Source organism: Hyposmocoma kahamanoa, unplaced genomic scaffold (assembly GCF_003589595.1).
Source record: "Hyposmocoma kahamanoa isolate Upper Pololo Valley unplaced genomic scaffold, ASM358959v1 62, whole genome shotgun sequence".
Classification (NCBI taxonomy): Eukaryota; Metazoa; Arthropoda; class Insecta; order Lepidoptera; family Cosmopterigidae; genus Hyposmocoma; species Hyposmocoma kahamanoa.
In genome coordinates, this window is record NW_020653850.1 from 18,452,470 (window position 1) to 18,470,977 (window position 18,508).

The 18,508-nt window shown below is 34.9% G+C and overlaps 1 protein-coding gene across 1 annotated transcript in view; it reads right to left on the bottom strand.

Annotated features, from left to right (window-relative positions):
- Positions 1-529: 529 nt before the first annotated feature.
- LOC113229478 (phospholipase D3-like) overlaps positions 530-18,508 on the bottom strand; it is an 82,654-nt gene continuing 64,675 nt past the window's right edge. Inside the window, exons 9-11 of the mRNA XM_026463076.1 lie at positions 4,880-5,019; positions 2,887-3,052; positions 530-1,371 (exon numbers count right to left, since the gene is read on the bottom strand). Of these exons, the coding sequence (XP_026318861.1) occupies positions 1,099-1,371; positions 2,887-3,052; positions 4,880-5,019 (579 nt within the window). The 3' untranslated portion in view covers positions 530-1,098. The remainder of the gene's footprint in view (positions 1,372-2,886; positions 3,053-4,879; positions 5,020-18,508) is intronic.

Below are 18,508 nucleotides of genomic sequence, written 5' to 3' on the forward strand. Positions count from 1 at the left end.
TATCGCGACGTTTTATATATCGTCTGACGACTATCGTTCCAGCTCTATCTTCGTATCTCTATCGTCTATCGTCGTAACGTCAAAAAAAGTCGTAAGCGATAGTTAATTGTGTTGTTGTTTAAACGCGTGAACAAATTTAAACTGCACGACTATCTGTCGTCCCGACATAATAGGAACGCGCATTAAGGGAGTATGATCATGAAATAGAAATGACGATACATTTAAAAATAAAAAAATATATAAATTTGACACAAAAAATATTTTAAATACCGAGCGAATGCTTCAAATCTAAAATGAAAGGCGCGTGCGACCCGCGCTGTGCAACTCGAGTATACCGCGAGATTATTCGAATGTGTACGTCCATACACGACGCACGGTGGACGTGCACGCTGTTTGTATGGAATTACCTTACTTATCTTATTATACTATGTTAATACAGTTTCGATAATAAACATATTATGTCGATTGCCACTATGTCAAGATATAAACAAATGAAAACGCTTATTTACTTAACATTATTATTTATTACATTATTCACTCTAAAATTGGATATCAGGTCACACGAGAGTACCTAGTAAATTAGGTAAATTATCTACAGACAGAATACTTCAAATTTTTTTTGTCAACACTTTCATTCATTTTCAAAGTAGAATACTTTTAGTTTCAATTACGAAAAAGTAATTTCAAATTTAGAACGAGTATTTCAATAAGAAACATTAAACATCGTCCCTTACAACACGTATGGGCGTAATATATAATTAATTTTGAGAAAAATACATTATTTATATAACTAAAAACATAAGATTGAATGTTTTATTATTGATGTAAATATTGAACAAATGCAAAGAAAAACTCCTTCGACTCGACTTGGCACAAACCAGTCGCCTCAACATGGCTACATGTGGCTTGAAACTCTTATTCGAAATTTCAAATTCGGGCTGAAGGGACATAGGATAAAGTGACAGTATTACTGTCTATAACTTTTCTATAAATTGACCTAAATACGCAATAATTAAAATTGTACTTCGAAAAAATCACATACGACAGTAAGAAAAAACTATTAAAAAAACACTAGCGTAAAATCCAAAATACTTAATACTACGCCCGCCTTAGAGGTACGGCGTATGGGGAAGTCCAATCCCTTTCAAAAACCTCTTGCAGCTCCTTCCTGATGTCATGGGTGGCGTTCTGAGACATTCCATGTTCGTCATGGAAAACGAATGCGACACCCGCGGTATCAATAAAATAATCAGCCGCCCAGTTTGAAGTGCCGATGTACGCAGTTTTGTCTGTCACCATGTATTTGTTATGGTTTACTCTTGCGAATGGGATTTTCTCTTGATCCGGCGTCGATGGGACTATAAAACGTCTCTGAAAGAACAAGAAACACGATTGGAACCATTGACTTACAATTATATGGACGTCGGGTCCGCGCTAAAAAGTGACCGAATTTATAGGGCGTTAAAAAAAATACAGAGCGTCATTCACGCTTTAGTCTTCGTTTGTTCGACTGACAGCGAAGCAAGCAAAATTAGACAGTACTGCGATGACATTACAATTTAAATCTAACGTTTTAGCTTTTTCATATTCCTTTACATGTCACTACGTTTAAATAGGTTGACTTGGGACATTTTTTTCGTGGTTTTTGTATTAGACCCGTCGTCCATTTATTTGTAAGTCAATGATTGGAACTAAAATTATTTTTTTCTAACTAATTTTGTTTAATAAATATACAGTTAATAGCGATATCTCTAGCCAAGGCTGACAGCTGTAAAGGTATCTAACTGAGTGACGAAATACTTTTATAAATTTCTTGTAGATGGCGCTACGGATAAAAAGTCGTTGAAAAACGCAAAAGACCCGACAACGGTTAAACCATTAGGCTACCACGACATTTAAATGCCTTAGTTTTAATTTGCCAAAGAACATTGAAATTTACGCTACACACGTTTTGCTAAATATTTTAACAATATGTATTTTACTAAATTAAATTGATTAATTAGAAGGAAATTAGAAATAAATTTAAAGATATTAATTAATAAATAGTGGGACGGAGTTGGTTGGTTTTAAAAAACAAATGCACGCAATTTAGATCTGAAAAAAGCAGATTTATTTCCAATGTGCAACAATGACGAAATCCTAAGAAACAGATAAGAAACACGATGTTACGTGCCTTTATATGTACAACAAAACATAGGAAGGGCGTAACAAGAGTGTGGTTTTATTGAGATTTTTTGCGAAATAACCACTGGTTTTGTTATGATTATTAAATAATAATAATAAATAATAATAAAGATCGAACACAGAAAAAATGTTTCGACCCAATGGGACCTGAACCCATGACCACGCTGTACACATAGCGCTGCTCTAACCACCTGAGCTACATGTCAAGTTATCGAGTTGTCGAAATAATCCTGTGTGTTTATTAAAGATCTTTGTACTGTATTTTCGGCTTTCTGCGCCGCTAGTGACATCTAGTGAGAGATTTTAGAACCTTCTTCGCATGTAGCTCAGTTGGTCAGAGCAGCGCTACGGCACAGCGTGGTCATGGATTCAAGTCCCAACTGGTCGAAAAAAAAAAATTCTGTGTGTTCGATATTTATATTAATAATCATAATAAAAGTGTGGTTTGTTATAAAATACAAATTATCGAACACAAAGGGTTTTTCTTTCGATCTGACAGAACCTGCGTCTATGTCAGTAGCCCTGGTTGAGCGCAGACGCAGGCTCATGTTCTGTCGGATCGAAGGAACTTTTCTTTGTGTTCGACCTTTGTGTTAATAATTATAACCAATTAGTGGAGTAATTTCATGAAAAATGCATATCCTGGTACTAAAAATGTTGATATTCAATACAATCAATATTAAAATAGTGGTTGATACTTACGACTTGCAAGTCAACTCTAGGGTAGGCCTGCGACAGTGCCGCCAGGGATCTTAGGAAATGGTCTTCTGAAACCCGCGAGTGTTGCCACCAGCTGATAAGCATCTTCACTTTAACGTGTTGTTCTAATGCTGACTTGCGAATAGCATCGTCGATTTTCGGCCAGAATCTGAACGTACAACACAATACAATTACAAAAGATATACAATGAAAAACAACTGGCCCCACCTTGGATTCAATTGAAAAGCGTGGCAAGATGCTTACAGGTGGACTCGGATTTAGTAGAGGTGAAGCTACAGAGCCTTACACCGCCGTAAAGTTGCTAGTTTGTTGGTATTCTACAGAATATACAACGGACAGCATGCGATGGTATTGCATGATATAATTCCACATTCCCCTTCCGTCATCAGGGGACTAGACGTAGGCTGGGGTTCCACCCCTATGTTGTGGATATTTCAAGGATTCGCACGAAGCATTTCGCTTCGCTTCCACATTTATATGGCGAACGGCTATGGAGCTGAAATTTCTACCTGCAGACTTTGTCCCTGACCGGTATAACTTTAGCCTTTTCAAGGCGAGAGTGAATAGGCATTATTTAGGTATACATGCTCCATCGTCGACCTGTGCGTCGAAATGCACACTTATTTTTTAATATAAAAAAATACAATAGAAAACAAACAAATAATACCAAACGACAAAACAATTATAACAATAATTATTATTTCGAGTTCTTAGGTTTTCGCGATTGTTACACATAGGAAAATGAAACTATTTTTCCGGATTTAAATCGCGTATACTTGTTTAACTATACTCGTACATATAAAAAGAAAAAAGAATAAAAGTAGCTTATCCACAAAACAGATTAAACAAATAATTACAAAAATTCAAACAAACCGACGTTTCGGGCCCTTTTGCAGGTCAGTCACAGTCAACCGTGACCATAGGACCTGTAAAGGGCTCGAAACGTCTGTTTTTTGAAAAAAAACAAATATACGCGATTTAAATCCGGAAAAATAGTTTCATTTATAATAATAATTATTATTACTATGACTATTATTAATATTGTTATGCTGTTCAATAGGTAAATATTGTAATATATCAACAAACATTTCTAGATATTATTCGTTTATAACTTCGCTATGTATATGTATACAAGTATAACTTCCTTATAAAATAGATTGTATATACATAAAAATGGATGTCACTGCACTATAACTCGGGAATAGTAATAATGATTAATAGTGTCAACCCAAAACACCAATTATATGGTTTCAAACTTGGGTGTTGGGTGTACAGCTGTACTTATATTCACACTCGCACATGCACTTATATATCTAATAGGTTATTTCACTATTTACACTTTATTATGTATGTTATTTCAATGTATAACTTCTCGTATAGTCCCTTATACCCAGGAACTATGGAATTGCTTGTTTAGATGTTTAATTTGAACTTGAAAATTCAAGCCTGACTCGCTCGAACGCGAATTTTCCACTAAAGGTCAACACTTTCGTAGCTTCCATTGATAGTAATAATATAATATTGTGCGTTAAAGCACAATACATTAAGATTGAGTTACAAAAAAAAATCTTGAAAAAATCGTGTACAAATTGAAGAAGAAAAAAATTGAACCGATCGGCGGATTAAAGAATTCCAAAAATTCATTAAAAAAATCATAACTCGATTCGGATACCTCTCAATACGAGGCACTTAATTCTTTTTTCTTGACGTCACTATCCCGGCCACCCTGTATTTAGCGCCAAAGCCGAAATAGCTTAACTATGTAATAGTTTAACATTGATTAAAAAATGTCACATTTTAAATAAACTTAAACTTCATTAAATAAACTTTAAAAAAAAAATTAAAATAACTGACCAGATTCTTTTAAAATTACTGCATTATTTTGGGTATTTCGTTTGTGCCGCTAAATGTGCGCTAAATATTATTACTCTACCATAATCATTTAATGTAGGATGGTGGTGGTGGAGGTACTTACTGTAGTCTCGGCGTGAACTCGGTTGTGGGTTCGTAGTCCATGACGGAGATGTAGACAAACTCTTCGGCTGCACCGATGATGGACACTATGGCATCGTCATCATTCGTTCGCCCCTCCGGACTAAAAGGCGGCGGCGAGCTCTGAAGACAAAATAAGTATTTTACCAACTTCTTCAGGTATTCATGAAATCTTTGGAAAAAAGAAAATTATATCTATTTTTTCAAACAACCAACGTTACATTATAAATTAATTTTAGTAAAAAAATATATTGTTGTAATAAAAATATTTGCAAGTCATTATGTAGGTAGCGAAAACTGTAGTGTTCTTTGGTAAATTAAAAATAAGATATTTCAACTAATAACTTTTGTAGTTCATAATAGGATGGTTTGCATTAATATTAGACTGCTTTTCATAAATGTGTACTTATTAATTTTTGTTCATTTAATTTACTTAAATACACGTTACATAGAATAATTTGAAACTCGAACATCGTTTTAATTTACTCCGTGGCCTGCTCTACAACAAATCTAAACATATGAGTCGTGCTAATAAGAAGGAAGGAAATTAGAAAACAAGTCCGTTGGATTTATGCCGTGCACAGTAAAACCAAGTTCAATTAGACAGTCATATTGCTAAAACATCGTATATACACTCAGCAAAAGATAGCATATTATTATATTATTCCTGTGAAACTATAAGTACAGCTAGCATATTGTCATATACAGGTATTGCTTACTCACATACATATATTTATACACATACTTTAGTAGCAGTAGAGCTCCTTGTACAAGAGTTCATCCAGGGAAGTACTGCCACCTTAACTATTTCTGCCGCCAAGCAGTAATATGAACATAACTGCGTTCCGGTTTTTGAAGGGTTAAGGGTAGGATTCGGCAACTTATGTGTACGGGCGTATTGGTAGTGCCCCTCAGATCTTTGCGATTTAAAGCTCTGACTGGCACTGCAACTGGTATCATAAAAATAAGTAAAAAAAAAATGATATTAAACATTCACAAATACATAACTTAGAAATTCAAAACAGAACAGTAAAAAAAGTACATATCCACTTAAAACAACAATTATTAATCAAATATAGCATGTTTCTATGAACAATATTTTAATTTATAACCTTGGTACCTAACTTATCGCAATTGTCATAGTTCGAGTACATAATTCTTAAGAAAATTGCAATTATTTTCCAAAGGGTGGCAACCCGGTGACCTGAAGTATAGATCTCACGTCTAGTTTAAGCACCAGTCTCCCACATTGGAATTACCGTTGTCATGTATTGTTCATGATATCTTGTTTAATATACTTTCTGAATTGTGGTGAGGCCATAAACAATCTTATTATTATTATTTTTTATGATACCAAGTTCGGGATGTAGGTATAAGTCGTTCAGCTGGTGGCAAGCCAACACCTAACGGTGACACTGCGACTCTGAGCTTTAAATTGCAGATTTGAAGGGCACTGCCGCTGCCCTCGTCTTCAAAATCAAACTGTGCTCACATTAATGCTCGGCGACACAAATGGGATGAACTCTCCCACAAGAAGCAGCGCATTTTTGTCTGCAATCTTTCTATTGCCGAGTATGTTATCTTGCAAGCTTTCAATTCATACCTCATCATTTTGTAGAAAGCTTAATAGTCAAAATTAAATGTCAATGCTGTACTGAATTCTTAAAAAGAAGGTAGAAGTACATAATAGCAATAATATAAAATACGTGAACTCACATTATTTGAAATGCAAATTTAATGTTTCTTATTCCTGTGTAACGTAAGTTAGTAAATTTGTCACGCGGCCCTCGCGCAATTTAATAGAAGACTCGGTCCACATGAATTTTATTGTAGAAATAAAGAAAGAGTACAGGAAGGGCAAAGAACAGGTGAAATAAAGGCGTAAAGGCCTAAAAGGGCCTAGAATTTCTAGAAATACATGATTTTCAATGGTATTACTAATATTAAATCTTTACAAGCAGTTAGGTTAAATGATTTAACTGGTCAGAAACTTGAAGTGAAATCGAGCACGTGTGCTCGCTTCGAAAATTTTGTAGAGAGTGGCGATGGAAAGAAAAGTAAGTGACGAAGAAGAAAAGGTATTTAAGAACGATTCAAAATTTCAAAGTAGGTGGCCAGGAACCAGAGAAAGGGTGAAAAGGGTGGGATAACGATGAACGCAAGCTTAGTACGTACAAGTAAAATACCATATCTAATTATAATCATAATCACGCATGGTATGCAGAAGGCGCTGGTTCGAATACAATTTAAACTGCCTCAGTGGCCGAACGGTTACCATGCCACACTGCCACGCAGAGGTCCCAGTTTCGATTCCCGGGCCGGGAGAACTAGTTGTATGGCCTATATTTATTTATCTCGTGAGTTAGGGTGTAATTTGTGGTTGTCTATGTGTGTGTCCATGGCACCCGCGACATAGGGTTTCTCTAGTGCGGGGCTATGTTGAGTGTGTGCGTTTAAAAAAAATCGGAATCGGAGGAATGTTTCTTAGTTTTCGATCTTTGTATTAATTAACACATTTTATCTGTTTTTGTCTTAATTATGCATTAATATTTATGTGTTCTACGAAATTGAACAACCCACGATGAAATAAAGGAGACAATAAGAGCATGTTCACATGACGAGCGTTCAACGCCGCGCTAATGCCGGGCACTTGTCAACGCGCGTTAAAGCACGCTTTGAGATCATAGGTTTGCCGTACTGCCGTTCACATGAGCGCGCGTTTTCGACGCGGTGATACGTGTTTTGCAATTGAAATAGATTTTTTTCTAGAAACGGGTACAGAAGACTTTAATACGGAATTTTTCAATGCGCACTCAACGCCCGAAAAGCGCCTGTCATGTGTACACTATTCAAAAACCTAACGCGCGTTGAACGCTTGTCGTGTGAACATACCCTAAAACAAGATAAACTCCCGCTTAAAAAATTAAAATCTGCTTTCACAAAACCATAGCGCAACATTTTATACAGGATACATTTTTCCAAGTGAAATATAAAGGTTAATAAGTAAGACGGGGAAGGTGAATGTGTTATAAGGTTATAACAGCTTTGAGGTATATGCAAATGAAGTTCAGGGCAATATCAGATGTGGTATGACGGGCCCACTCCCGCGACCTTGGCCTAGCCTAGTCGTTTAAGGTAACAGATAGACAGGTGGAAGTGTTTCACTGAAAAATGTTTGCGGAATATTGTGTTTGATCCGAATACGGAACTGGGTCACGACGTAAAAGAAGGAAACGGAAATGAGGAAGCAGATATGCAAAACGTTTTGTTTATGGAAATAGTGCCTTTACTACAAGATTATATTATTATGTTGGTATAGATAAAAGCTAGAGATCACGTAATTTTAGGTACATTATGTATTAAGGACGGTAAATAAGAAATTGGCAACGAGGGTCTATTAGAAATTCGAGTTTTGTATTTTTTTACCGTGCGTGATACATACAATGTTTTTCATCACATTTGCGAGGAAATAAATAAAATGTCTACTTCTTGTATGAATAAATATGGTTCACAACACAACAATTATGGATTTTGCAAACGGCGGGTTTTCAACCGACTTCGAAAAAAAGGAGGAGGTTCTCAATTCGACTATATGTTTTTTTTTGTATGTATGTTACGCGATAACTCTCGCTATAATTTGTGAACTGATGTTGATGATTCGTTTTGTTGGAAAGAAACCTCAGAAATGGTATCATTTAAATTTTAAGAAAATATTCCACCGCTAAGGGTGGCAAACTGGATTAATGACTTTTGGGGTCGGTTTTTTAGTATTCTGTACTGTTTTTGACTTTTTATCAGCAGCTAGCTATTCTTCCATCTCAACTCGAACTAAATGCTGTAATGGGAAGAAAAAAGCACGAGGGTTTTATTTAGGGCATTACAGGCAAGTTAGCCACCATGCAATCATACTATTTACGAGCAGGTATGTTGAAAAGTATTTGACAATTTCGTATGGCAAATTGTACAAGGCTCCTAAGGTTAGTGCCACATTAAATTATACACAAAACTTGCCAGAATATTGAGACTTCTTAGAATATCATAGAGTAGAAATTATTCTATTGACTTTCATTTCTGTGTACCTAATGAATTACCTCTCATAAATCACATATACGAGTATGTCACATATACATTTTACATTCTACCTGCAGCAAAAAAAGCAGGCTCAATTGCACTGTTTTTTTTAATGTATGTTACGCGATAATTTGTGAACCGATTTTGATGATTCTTATTTGTTGGAAAGAGGGTACCTCAGTCCTGGTCCCATTTAAATTTGAAGAAAATATTCCACCTTTAAGCGTGGCAAAGTAGGGGATGAATCCGGTTACAAGCACTTTCCGGTAACCGGTTTCAATAAAATTTTGCAAATAGATGTAATTTCACGACTTTTTGAGGTCGGTTTTTTTTTATAATAAAGTTACAATTATGATAGGTACGTTTATTTTATGTCATGTAGCTAGTTTACAGATCACAGGGAAGTTCTATACTTGCGTGAAATGAGCACTTTTCTTTTAATTTCAACACGTGTTCTCTTAGGGATACACGCCATTTGCATCATTATTATTTATACATCTATTTTTAAGGACTTACAGAACCAGAAAAGCCGTGGTAGCCTAATGGTTTGACCTACCGCCTCTCAAGCAGAGGCCGTGGCTTCGAATACGGGCACGTACTCCTCTGAGTTTTTTTGGAATTGATGTGTGAAATTTAATTTGAAATTTACCTTGAGCGTTTCGGTGAAAGAAAACATCGTGAGGACACATGCACGTGGAAGGTTCACAACCCTCGGAAAACGTGTGAAGTCCCCAACTAGCATTAGGACAGTATGGGCGACTCGGGTCTAAATCCTGGCCTGAGAGGAGACCCGTACCCAGCAGTGGCACCACAGAACAATAAATACAGTAGAAGTAGTTAGTTAGCGTCTGAAGTCTTATTTTCATAAATTTTCAATTTTCTGTTTATCGAAATCATTTTTTTGTTACAAGAAACAAAAGTAAAGCTTAAACGCTTCTTGTTTGGAGAACTAAATTAGTAACTCCAATTCGTCATTGTTCAGTAATTTATTAGATGGCAGCACATTGATTGAAATTAATATCTAAACGTCGTAACTTGCATTAATAGGTATTGATGGTATTGAATTTTCACCGATATGTCAACAGGTTACCTTGTTGCCGTTTGAATTATATTAACAATCCAGAATTTGTAGTTTATTTTTAAATTTGAAACTACGACCAATCAATATCATTTTGTAGTATTTCAAATGATTTCAAATTAAGAATGTGTGAGTTTTGGCGACATCAGTTCTGATAGTAATCGAGACTTAAGGCACTTCCATTGTTTTTTTTCTTTAGTGAGTGGCACGTATAGGTACCCAATAATTCAAAATTAATATTATATTCAATAAAATATTCAATTTTGGCAATGACAATGACAGTCAGGGTTTAATTAATTAAATACTTTACGACAATACTGGCTGATAATGCTATTTGCATTACGAGCCAGTATGTCGTAACAAAGTTCAGGTCAAAAAGTTTTCATACAGTCATTTCATAATACATCGTCCGTGTAAAGTGGTACCTACAAATTTCTCATGTGTGAAAATTTTTACTTAAATTATATAATGAAACTAAAATTCATAAACATATTGTATAATTGTACATGACTGTATGAGCAATGACAAATGTCGGATGGCATAAAATGACCAGTTGAGGAAAGCGATCAGGTAAAGAAAATGGCGAGTTAGGGAAAATGGCGACTTAAATATTTTTACAAAATTGACCAGTTGACGAAAATGGCGTATTAATGAAAATTGCGAGTGGTCTCCTAATTTATCTCAAGGTTGATGATGACAGAAACTTAAATTTAAAACAAAAACGTGCTGTAAACTTTTATAAAACAATTGTTTTTAGTTAGGTATAAATTATACCAGTGTACAAGTTCAATCTTAACCTATGGCCTTGACCGCGTCGTTTAAGTTCATACTCATTAGCTTCCGTTCTTCAAACTAAAAGCATGGTCAATTTCTTCAAATTACTTCATTATTTGAACCACAATCTAACCAATTGAACTATTACAGATGACTAAAGGTAGAAGGATTTGAAAACCAATTTATATAGATATAAGAAAACTAGGCGCGTAAAATAACTGTAGTTTTAAAAGGTAATTGTGCAACGTTGTTTTCTTTATTAAAGAAAAAATTAGCTTTTACATATATGAGCAGTTAATTTCACAGTTTATTGTTATTGGCATTATCTTACTGCTCTCATTTACTGTTTATCGTAAAAACTAAACAATCTAATCCTACAAGATTTTGTTGGTAATCATCACAAAATATAATAAATACATAATATAGTACAAGTTAAATAACTAAAATAAAAAAAATATCTAGAATCATCCCTGTGACAGTTAATAAAAATCTACACAATATAACCTTGTAACGATACGTATCTCATAAATTATTTTTATAAGCCTCGCTTTTAAATGAATAGCCTTTGTTTAAGTAAATACATTAAATAAAGTAAAAATAACACCAAATCAATGTTTATTTGTAAAAAATGAGCGGAAACACATTTTTTTTCAAAATTCATTTTTTTACGCCAACGTGCAAAGGTTACTTCATTACACTGCATTTGCTAGAAATGAGGTATATCGATAAAAAGTTTTCGATAAGTTAACGAATAAATGTACCTATAGTGTGGGTACTTGTTCATTTTTAAAGTATGAATTGTTATAAGGTAGACGCCAAAACCCAAGAAATCATTCAGGATTCCAAAAGTAATAATTTTCAAATTCAGTCAGAATGCTGGGAAACTCAAGTTTTGAATATACAGAACCACTTTGCCTCTTGGACTTTTCTTTTATAATGCCAAATAACAGAACGAACATGTCGTGCGCCTGGTGGTAAGCGACACGACTGTCCAAATCAGTTGCAGTACCACACAGAGCGCGCGACTCAAAAATCGCAAAGATCCTTTGGAACAAAATTTGTTGTTTATGATGTACTAACACCACATACAGTCTTGGGAGGTTGATAGTTAGTATCTTGCAAATAACCCTGTATACATATTATAAATGTAAATAATAGAATAAGTCAATAAATAAGTAAGTCGAAGAATAGACTATAAAGTTTTTTCAAAACTTCCCTCCTCCCCGTCCCTGTAGGGCTATCACGCAAGTCGAGCCCAGTCGTGCTAGCTCTACTGATTGAGCAAGAGTACATACCACAGACATATATCTAGATAGACGCCGCAAGTACGTACGTACGTACTTCGCGTGCCCAAAGTAAGTGAAATTCACTTACTTGCCACTGCTACACTTCAGAACACGCTCAACCGTTATCGTAGATACCGCTCGAAAGTAGTTTCGACCAGTACACTAGTTGAACACGCGAAAAATGCATAATTGTGCCATTATGAACTGCAAAAGCACCATAACTGTGGGTAAACGGGCAAACAGAGACGTTTCCTTCCACGGACAAGTGATTTTGTAATCAGAAGATGCATAATTTATTTTAAAAACAATTAATTTGGTTTTGTGTGAATTTCGAGAAAACATATATGCAACCAAGTGCATGCATTACTCCACTAGTTTGTTATTATTATTAATACAAAGATCGAAAAAATAACACTCAGAAAAAAATCCTTTGATCCGGCCGGATTCGAACCGACGTCTTCTAGCATACCGTGCCAGACGCTATACCAACTAAGCCATGGAACAAACCAGCGGACCTCACGAATTTTTCTATGTGCTTGTTGTCGTTTCTTTGTATTTGATTTTTCAACGACTTTTTAGTCGTAGCGCTATCTATGAGAAATCTATGAAAGTTTTATCACCCAGTTATAGGTAGCTGCTGGTAGCTACAGATACCTTTGCAGCTACCAGCGCTAGCGAGAGATGTCGCTATTCACTGTGTTTTAAATTTCTATTCATTGGTGAATGCAGTTATCAATGCAAAACAATAACAAAAAACTTACTTTGCAAAGCAAAATTATGACAGCTAGGTAGAAGTATTTATCATCTAATGTACAAAGTAAGTTAAAGGCACTTTTATTTAACCGACTTCAAAAAAAGGAGAAGGTTCTCAATTCGACTGTATGTTTTTTTTGTATGTATGTTACGCGATAACTTCGGCACCGGCACATTTGTGCACCGATTTTGACGATTCTTTTTTGTTGGAAAGAGGGTCCCACTTCATTTTGAAGAAAATCATCCACCCCTAAGGATGGCTGTTCACGCATGAAGACTCATTTTTATAAATAGCGCCTAAAATTTATTATAAGGAGCAATTATTTTAATGGTTGATTTCGCTATTCTCCAATTCAATGCGTTTTACTCTCTGAATATATGTACTTTAAGCAGTGAGAACCGATTTTTATTACGTACGTGATCCTAGACCGAAGCCGGGATGAATCCGGGTTTGTGCACTTTCCGATAACCGATTTAAAAAAAAACTTGGCCAATACATGTAATTCCACGAACTTTTGAGGTCGGTTTTTTTAGTACTCTGTACTGATTGTTATTAAATGCTGTTTTTGATATCACACATGAAACTATTTGAGAGTATTTTTATTCATATAATAAAATTTAGTTATCCATTTTTAAACGAGAATAGATACTTATACCTATATATTGGGTTTTTTTCATTCATATTTTTTTTCATTTTTAAACCGTTTCTTCTCAATACACACACACACACACACACACACACACACGCATGGAATGAAATATTCCTCTGAACAGAATGATAGAGACAAAATACACAAAGGGGTTATTTACATGGAATAATCGTCTGTCAGATACAGGTGTCAAGAAAGACATTAGGCCGTATTATATTTTTGGACAATTTATCGACGGTATTGTGAGGCAGCGTAAGTGCAAGGCCAACGGAAACCATCAAGCCGTTAAGCCAAATGGCCAGGCAACCACTCCAGTGGTATTGCCAATTTAAAACGTTACCAATGATGATATTTAAGAACGCAGCATGTTAGATATGTTATTAAGAAACAACAGAAAGGTATCGTAATGTCAATAAATTACATTTAAGTAATCGTTTTGGAAATAAATAGGTCCAGCGGCATAAAGAAAGCGACATAACGCTTGTACAGTCGATCTCAAATATATGTATGTATATTATACAGGGTGGAACTTTTGAGACAGGTCAGTTAAGCACTTCACCGTTGTAGCTAGAGTAAAGCGGTCCTAGAAGATTGTTCTTGAGTTTTAGAAGTATTTCGATTGGCATTTGCAGACCTTTTGATGACCTCACCTATTTCTGCCGTCAAGCAGTAATGTAAAGCATTTTTCGTTCCTGTTTTGAAGGCACCATTACGTGCTGGTGAAATTACAGGTACTTGGGACTTGTCAACTTATGTCTCAGGGTGACAGGCGCAGTGGCAGTGTCCCTCAGATTTTTGCAATTTAAAGATCTGAGTGGAACTGCTATGGACATGCGTGTTACGTAATACCAGGCGCACGTCTTATTGGTCTCGTCATTTGGTATAATTTAAATAAAGTGACGGTAAAGTCAGCAATATTAAATGCAATTTTCACAGAAGTTTTTTTTTGTTCATGCAAATCGATCCGTAATTTTACTTATGACATAAATATTTAAAGTCAGTAAAGGGTACCTACAAACTGTGTATAATATATGAGTTGTAGTCATTTTTGTGATATCAATATACTCGTTGATTGGTACCCTACCTAATACTACTATTACTTTTTTAAATTAAAAGGAAATATGTTTAATGGTAAAGCCTATTTAGAACTTACTTATTACTTACATTTATATATACTGATATTATACAACATACATATATATTTTTTATTTACATTTCTACATGTTTACTGAACATATGTAAACTGTGCACTTCATATCTACACAACTATAAATTTTGTTTATATACATATAGTAAGTAAGTACTAAGTAGGCTACAAGGGTTTTGTGTTTTTTGGATCTCCAGTAAAATCTTGCTTGTCCAGTAAATTTGTCTAAAGCACTTCCTAGCTTTTGCTCTGGGACAGCTGTTCTGTTTCCGATAAATATCGAAAATCTCTATACTGGCACCTACGGCGGAATTGGCATTGGGGGTTTGCATTGACGAGTAACGAAACAGCCAAAAAGGCCAAAAATTTGATAATCAATGTTGCACCGACATGTGATTTGGACTCGTATTCCAGAACTCTACTCAATGCTCAAGTCAGGATTTGAGCAGACTTGAGTATGATTTCAAGCAATGGAAATACGACCCTAATGGCAAGGCCTTCAGTATGATTTTCAGTGTTCACTGCAATTCTCAAGTCCTGACTTGAGCATTGAGTAGAGTTCTGGAATACGACCCTTAGACAACCACAAATTACACCCAAACTCACGAGACTAATAAATATAGGGCGTACAAATATTTCTCCCGGCCCGGGAATCGAACCTGGGACCTCTGCGTGGCAGTCCGGCATGGTAACCGTTTAGCCACGGAGACAGTTAAGTGTGAAAGTGTGTTTGTTGTATAGCCTATTGCTTATTTTATTTGATTATTTTATATATTAACGTCGAGTTACGTTAACATTATGAATCTCATCATCATCTACGAAACCGCAATAAGTCATCGAGGTGTACAAAATAAAGGTTGTGAAATACATTAGAAGGGCTGCGCTATTTGTCGAGTAACATATACAAAGTATCTGCAAAATCTAGTAGTAGAGCTTAAATATGTACAATCATTTAATGTTTTTTTGTAATTTACATATAGTGACCCACAGAAATAGCAAAAGTTATTTTGTTATTGACAACGTTGGCAGTTGGAGAAGAAAAGGAGATAATGTTGAAGAAGTTTCATAGGCCTTGGAAAAAGTGTAAAGTCCCCAACCCGCATTGGGCCAACCTGGAGGATTAAAGCCTTAACCCTCCCCTTAGGCTGATATGGATAGTATTGGTTTCTGTTTAATTGAGCACCAAGTATGTAGATAATCTCAGTACAGAGTACTAAAAAAAACCGACCTCAAAATTACGTCTATTTGCTAAGGTTTACTGAAATATCCCCTAGTTCGCCACTATACAGGACTTGACACTGGAGATAATAAAAATTGGTTCTCACTACTCAAAGTATATTGAGAGAAAAACGCTTTGAATTGGAGAAATAGCAAAATCAACCATTAAAATAATTGCCCCTAAGTAAAATTTAGGTGTTATTTATTAAAATGAATCTTCATGCGTGAACAGCCACCCTTAAAGGTGGATGATTTTCTTCAAAATGAAATGGGACCACTATGGAAGTACAAGTATGGAAGTACAGAAGTAACATAAATACAAAAAAAACATAAAGTCGAATTGAGAACCTCCTCCTTTTTTGAAGTCGGTTAAAAAGAGTAGCTACACTCCTGAAACATTGCTTTTGTAGCAATCACAGTGATTTTTACATAATCACACAAATCTACACATTTCTAAGTTCTTTATCATCAATTGTAGAATTTTGGTTGAAATTTACTATTGATTTAAAACATAATGTTCCTATTTTGTGTATAAATAAAGAGAAACACGAAAATTTGTAATGGTACGCAAATTTCAACTTTTGTACTGACCACAAAAGCATTTTTTGCAGGGAAATAAAGTTCTTTTTTATATTTGTATGTTAGAACCAATTAGAAAACCATATTGATAAACGAGAAATACAAATCGTGAGACATGATGTAATAAGCTGATTTTTTTTGCGATTCCTGAAATCCTCTGAAGAAATAGTCGCCTGCATTATTTATTTTATTTTTATTTTATTTTTATTTTATTTTACATTTTTAGAGAAACTAACATCTAGGTATAGAAATAGTTACTATAATAAATCGTCGGCTTACTGTAAGAAGTCATTAATTGCCATATAAATTATATGTAAATTAATGACTAATATATATATATATATAATTAATTAATTATTAAGGCAATTAATGACTTCTTGCAATGAGCCGACGAAATACAGATGGCCAATTACAAGTTTCCACAGATAAGTTAGCAGTCAAACTTTTCATTACATCCAGGGACCAGTAACTCAAGAGGAGTGCTAATCGCGAAACAAGACAGCGTAGCTGCTATTTATCGAAGCTACTCTGATTTCTAATGATAACAAACAACTCAACTAAATGACACTTATTGCACAGATTTTTATGTATACTCCCGGCTATTCTTTTATTTAGATTAGGGTTAGCGCCATCTACAGATATTGGCAAGCATTAATTTATAAATTAGTTTAATTAGCACACAATGTAACCTATTCACATGCCTATTTGTAAAAATTCAGAAAATAATTTAAGCTCTTTAAAGTGGAATTAATTGATATCCACGGTCATTTACATAATATAAACTACTTCCAGGCTATGATCAGCGCCATCTAGTTATAAGACGGAATGTTGACCTTTTTCAGAGTTACGATCTGTGGTATGGAGATTAGCAGTCTTCTTAACATATTGGTTCATTAGGGAAAGAATAAAAAACTGATTACATAGTATACACTTAAGTTGGTCTGGGGGTCGATTCAGAACCTTACAATAACTCAGTTGTCGACCGATTCGATTTGACATCGTACGATTTTTTTTTTCATTTTTATTCACAACACCCGAATCGAACGTTAAACTGTCGTATTCGAAACCGAACCGAAATGACGTCACAAACGTTATTCAGAACACAGTTATCGAATGAAAGTTACCGACTGTCCTATTGTTTACAAAGCAAGAATGTAATATGGAAATCTCTTGTTATTTTAAATAAAGTCTGGATTTTGTTCAATTTTATTAATTTATGCATTCTAATGCATTTCTATATTTTAGGCCTTTAAAGTCTTAAAACTGTATTAAAAGGATATTCATTTTTCTTATAATCTACATATTTCGCCGACTAACTCCGTAAACGCTGTTGGATAACGATGTCGTATCCGAATGCGAATCGAACGGGTAACTCGAATGTTCTGAAGCTCGGCAAGCGGCCATAGATATAACGATATCTGAATCTGGGTCCGCGGTCCATTGAAAAAGTCAATATCGTGCTGCTTCGTTGAATAGCGAAAACAGGATTGTTATAGACAGCACTCACTCGCTCGAATGTTAAGTTATGTTTCTAATGTAACGGTGCAGTGTATACTTTACGTTTGTTAGTCAAGCCTCTACACAAGTCTTTACGACCACAATTCCGTGACGCGAGTAATTCCCATCTTAAATGGACACAAATAACGTAAGTGACATAGTACTTTTATTACTCCAATGTAAAACAAATGGCTATTGATTTCTTTATGTACTCTAATAGCTTTGTCAATAACTTGACTGAAAATGGACATGAGTCATCGTCAATGAGCTTATATCAAAATTACTACAGGACAGCAATAAGGCACGTTAATGATGAATAAATTACATTTGTGTTGTTCTTGCAGATACAGATCACGCTTTCAATAAAAAAAAAAAATAACGACAATCGTAAAACTAATTTTTAGGAAACACAAAATAGGGAGTGATTATTCTTGTGTTTTAACAAATTATGACTACATCCGAAAAGACGAGCCAAAGACAAACAGTTTTGTTTTCTTTTTTTTTGCTTTTTCCAACGCATTACCACAAATATTGTACCCAGACGAATAAATCTAATTAT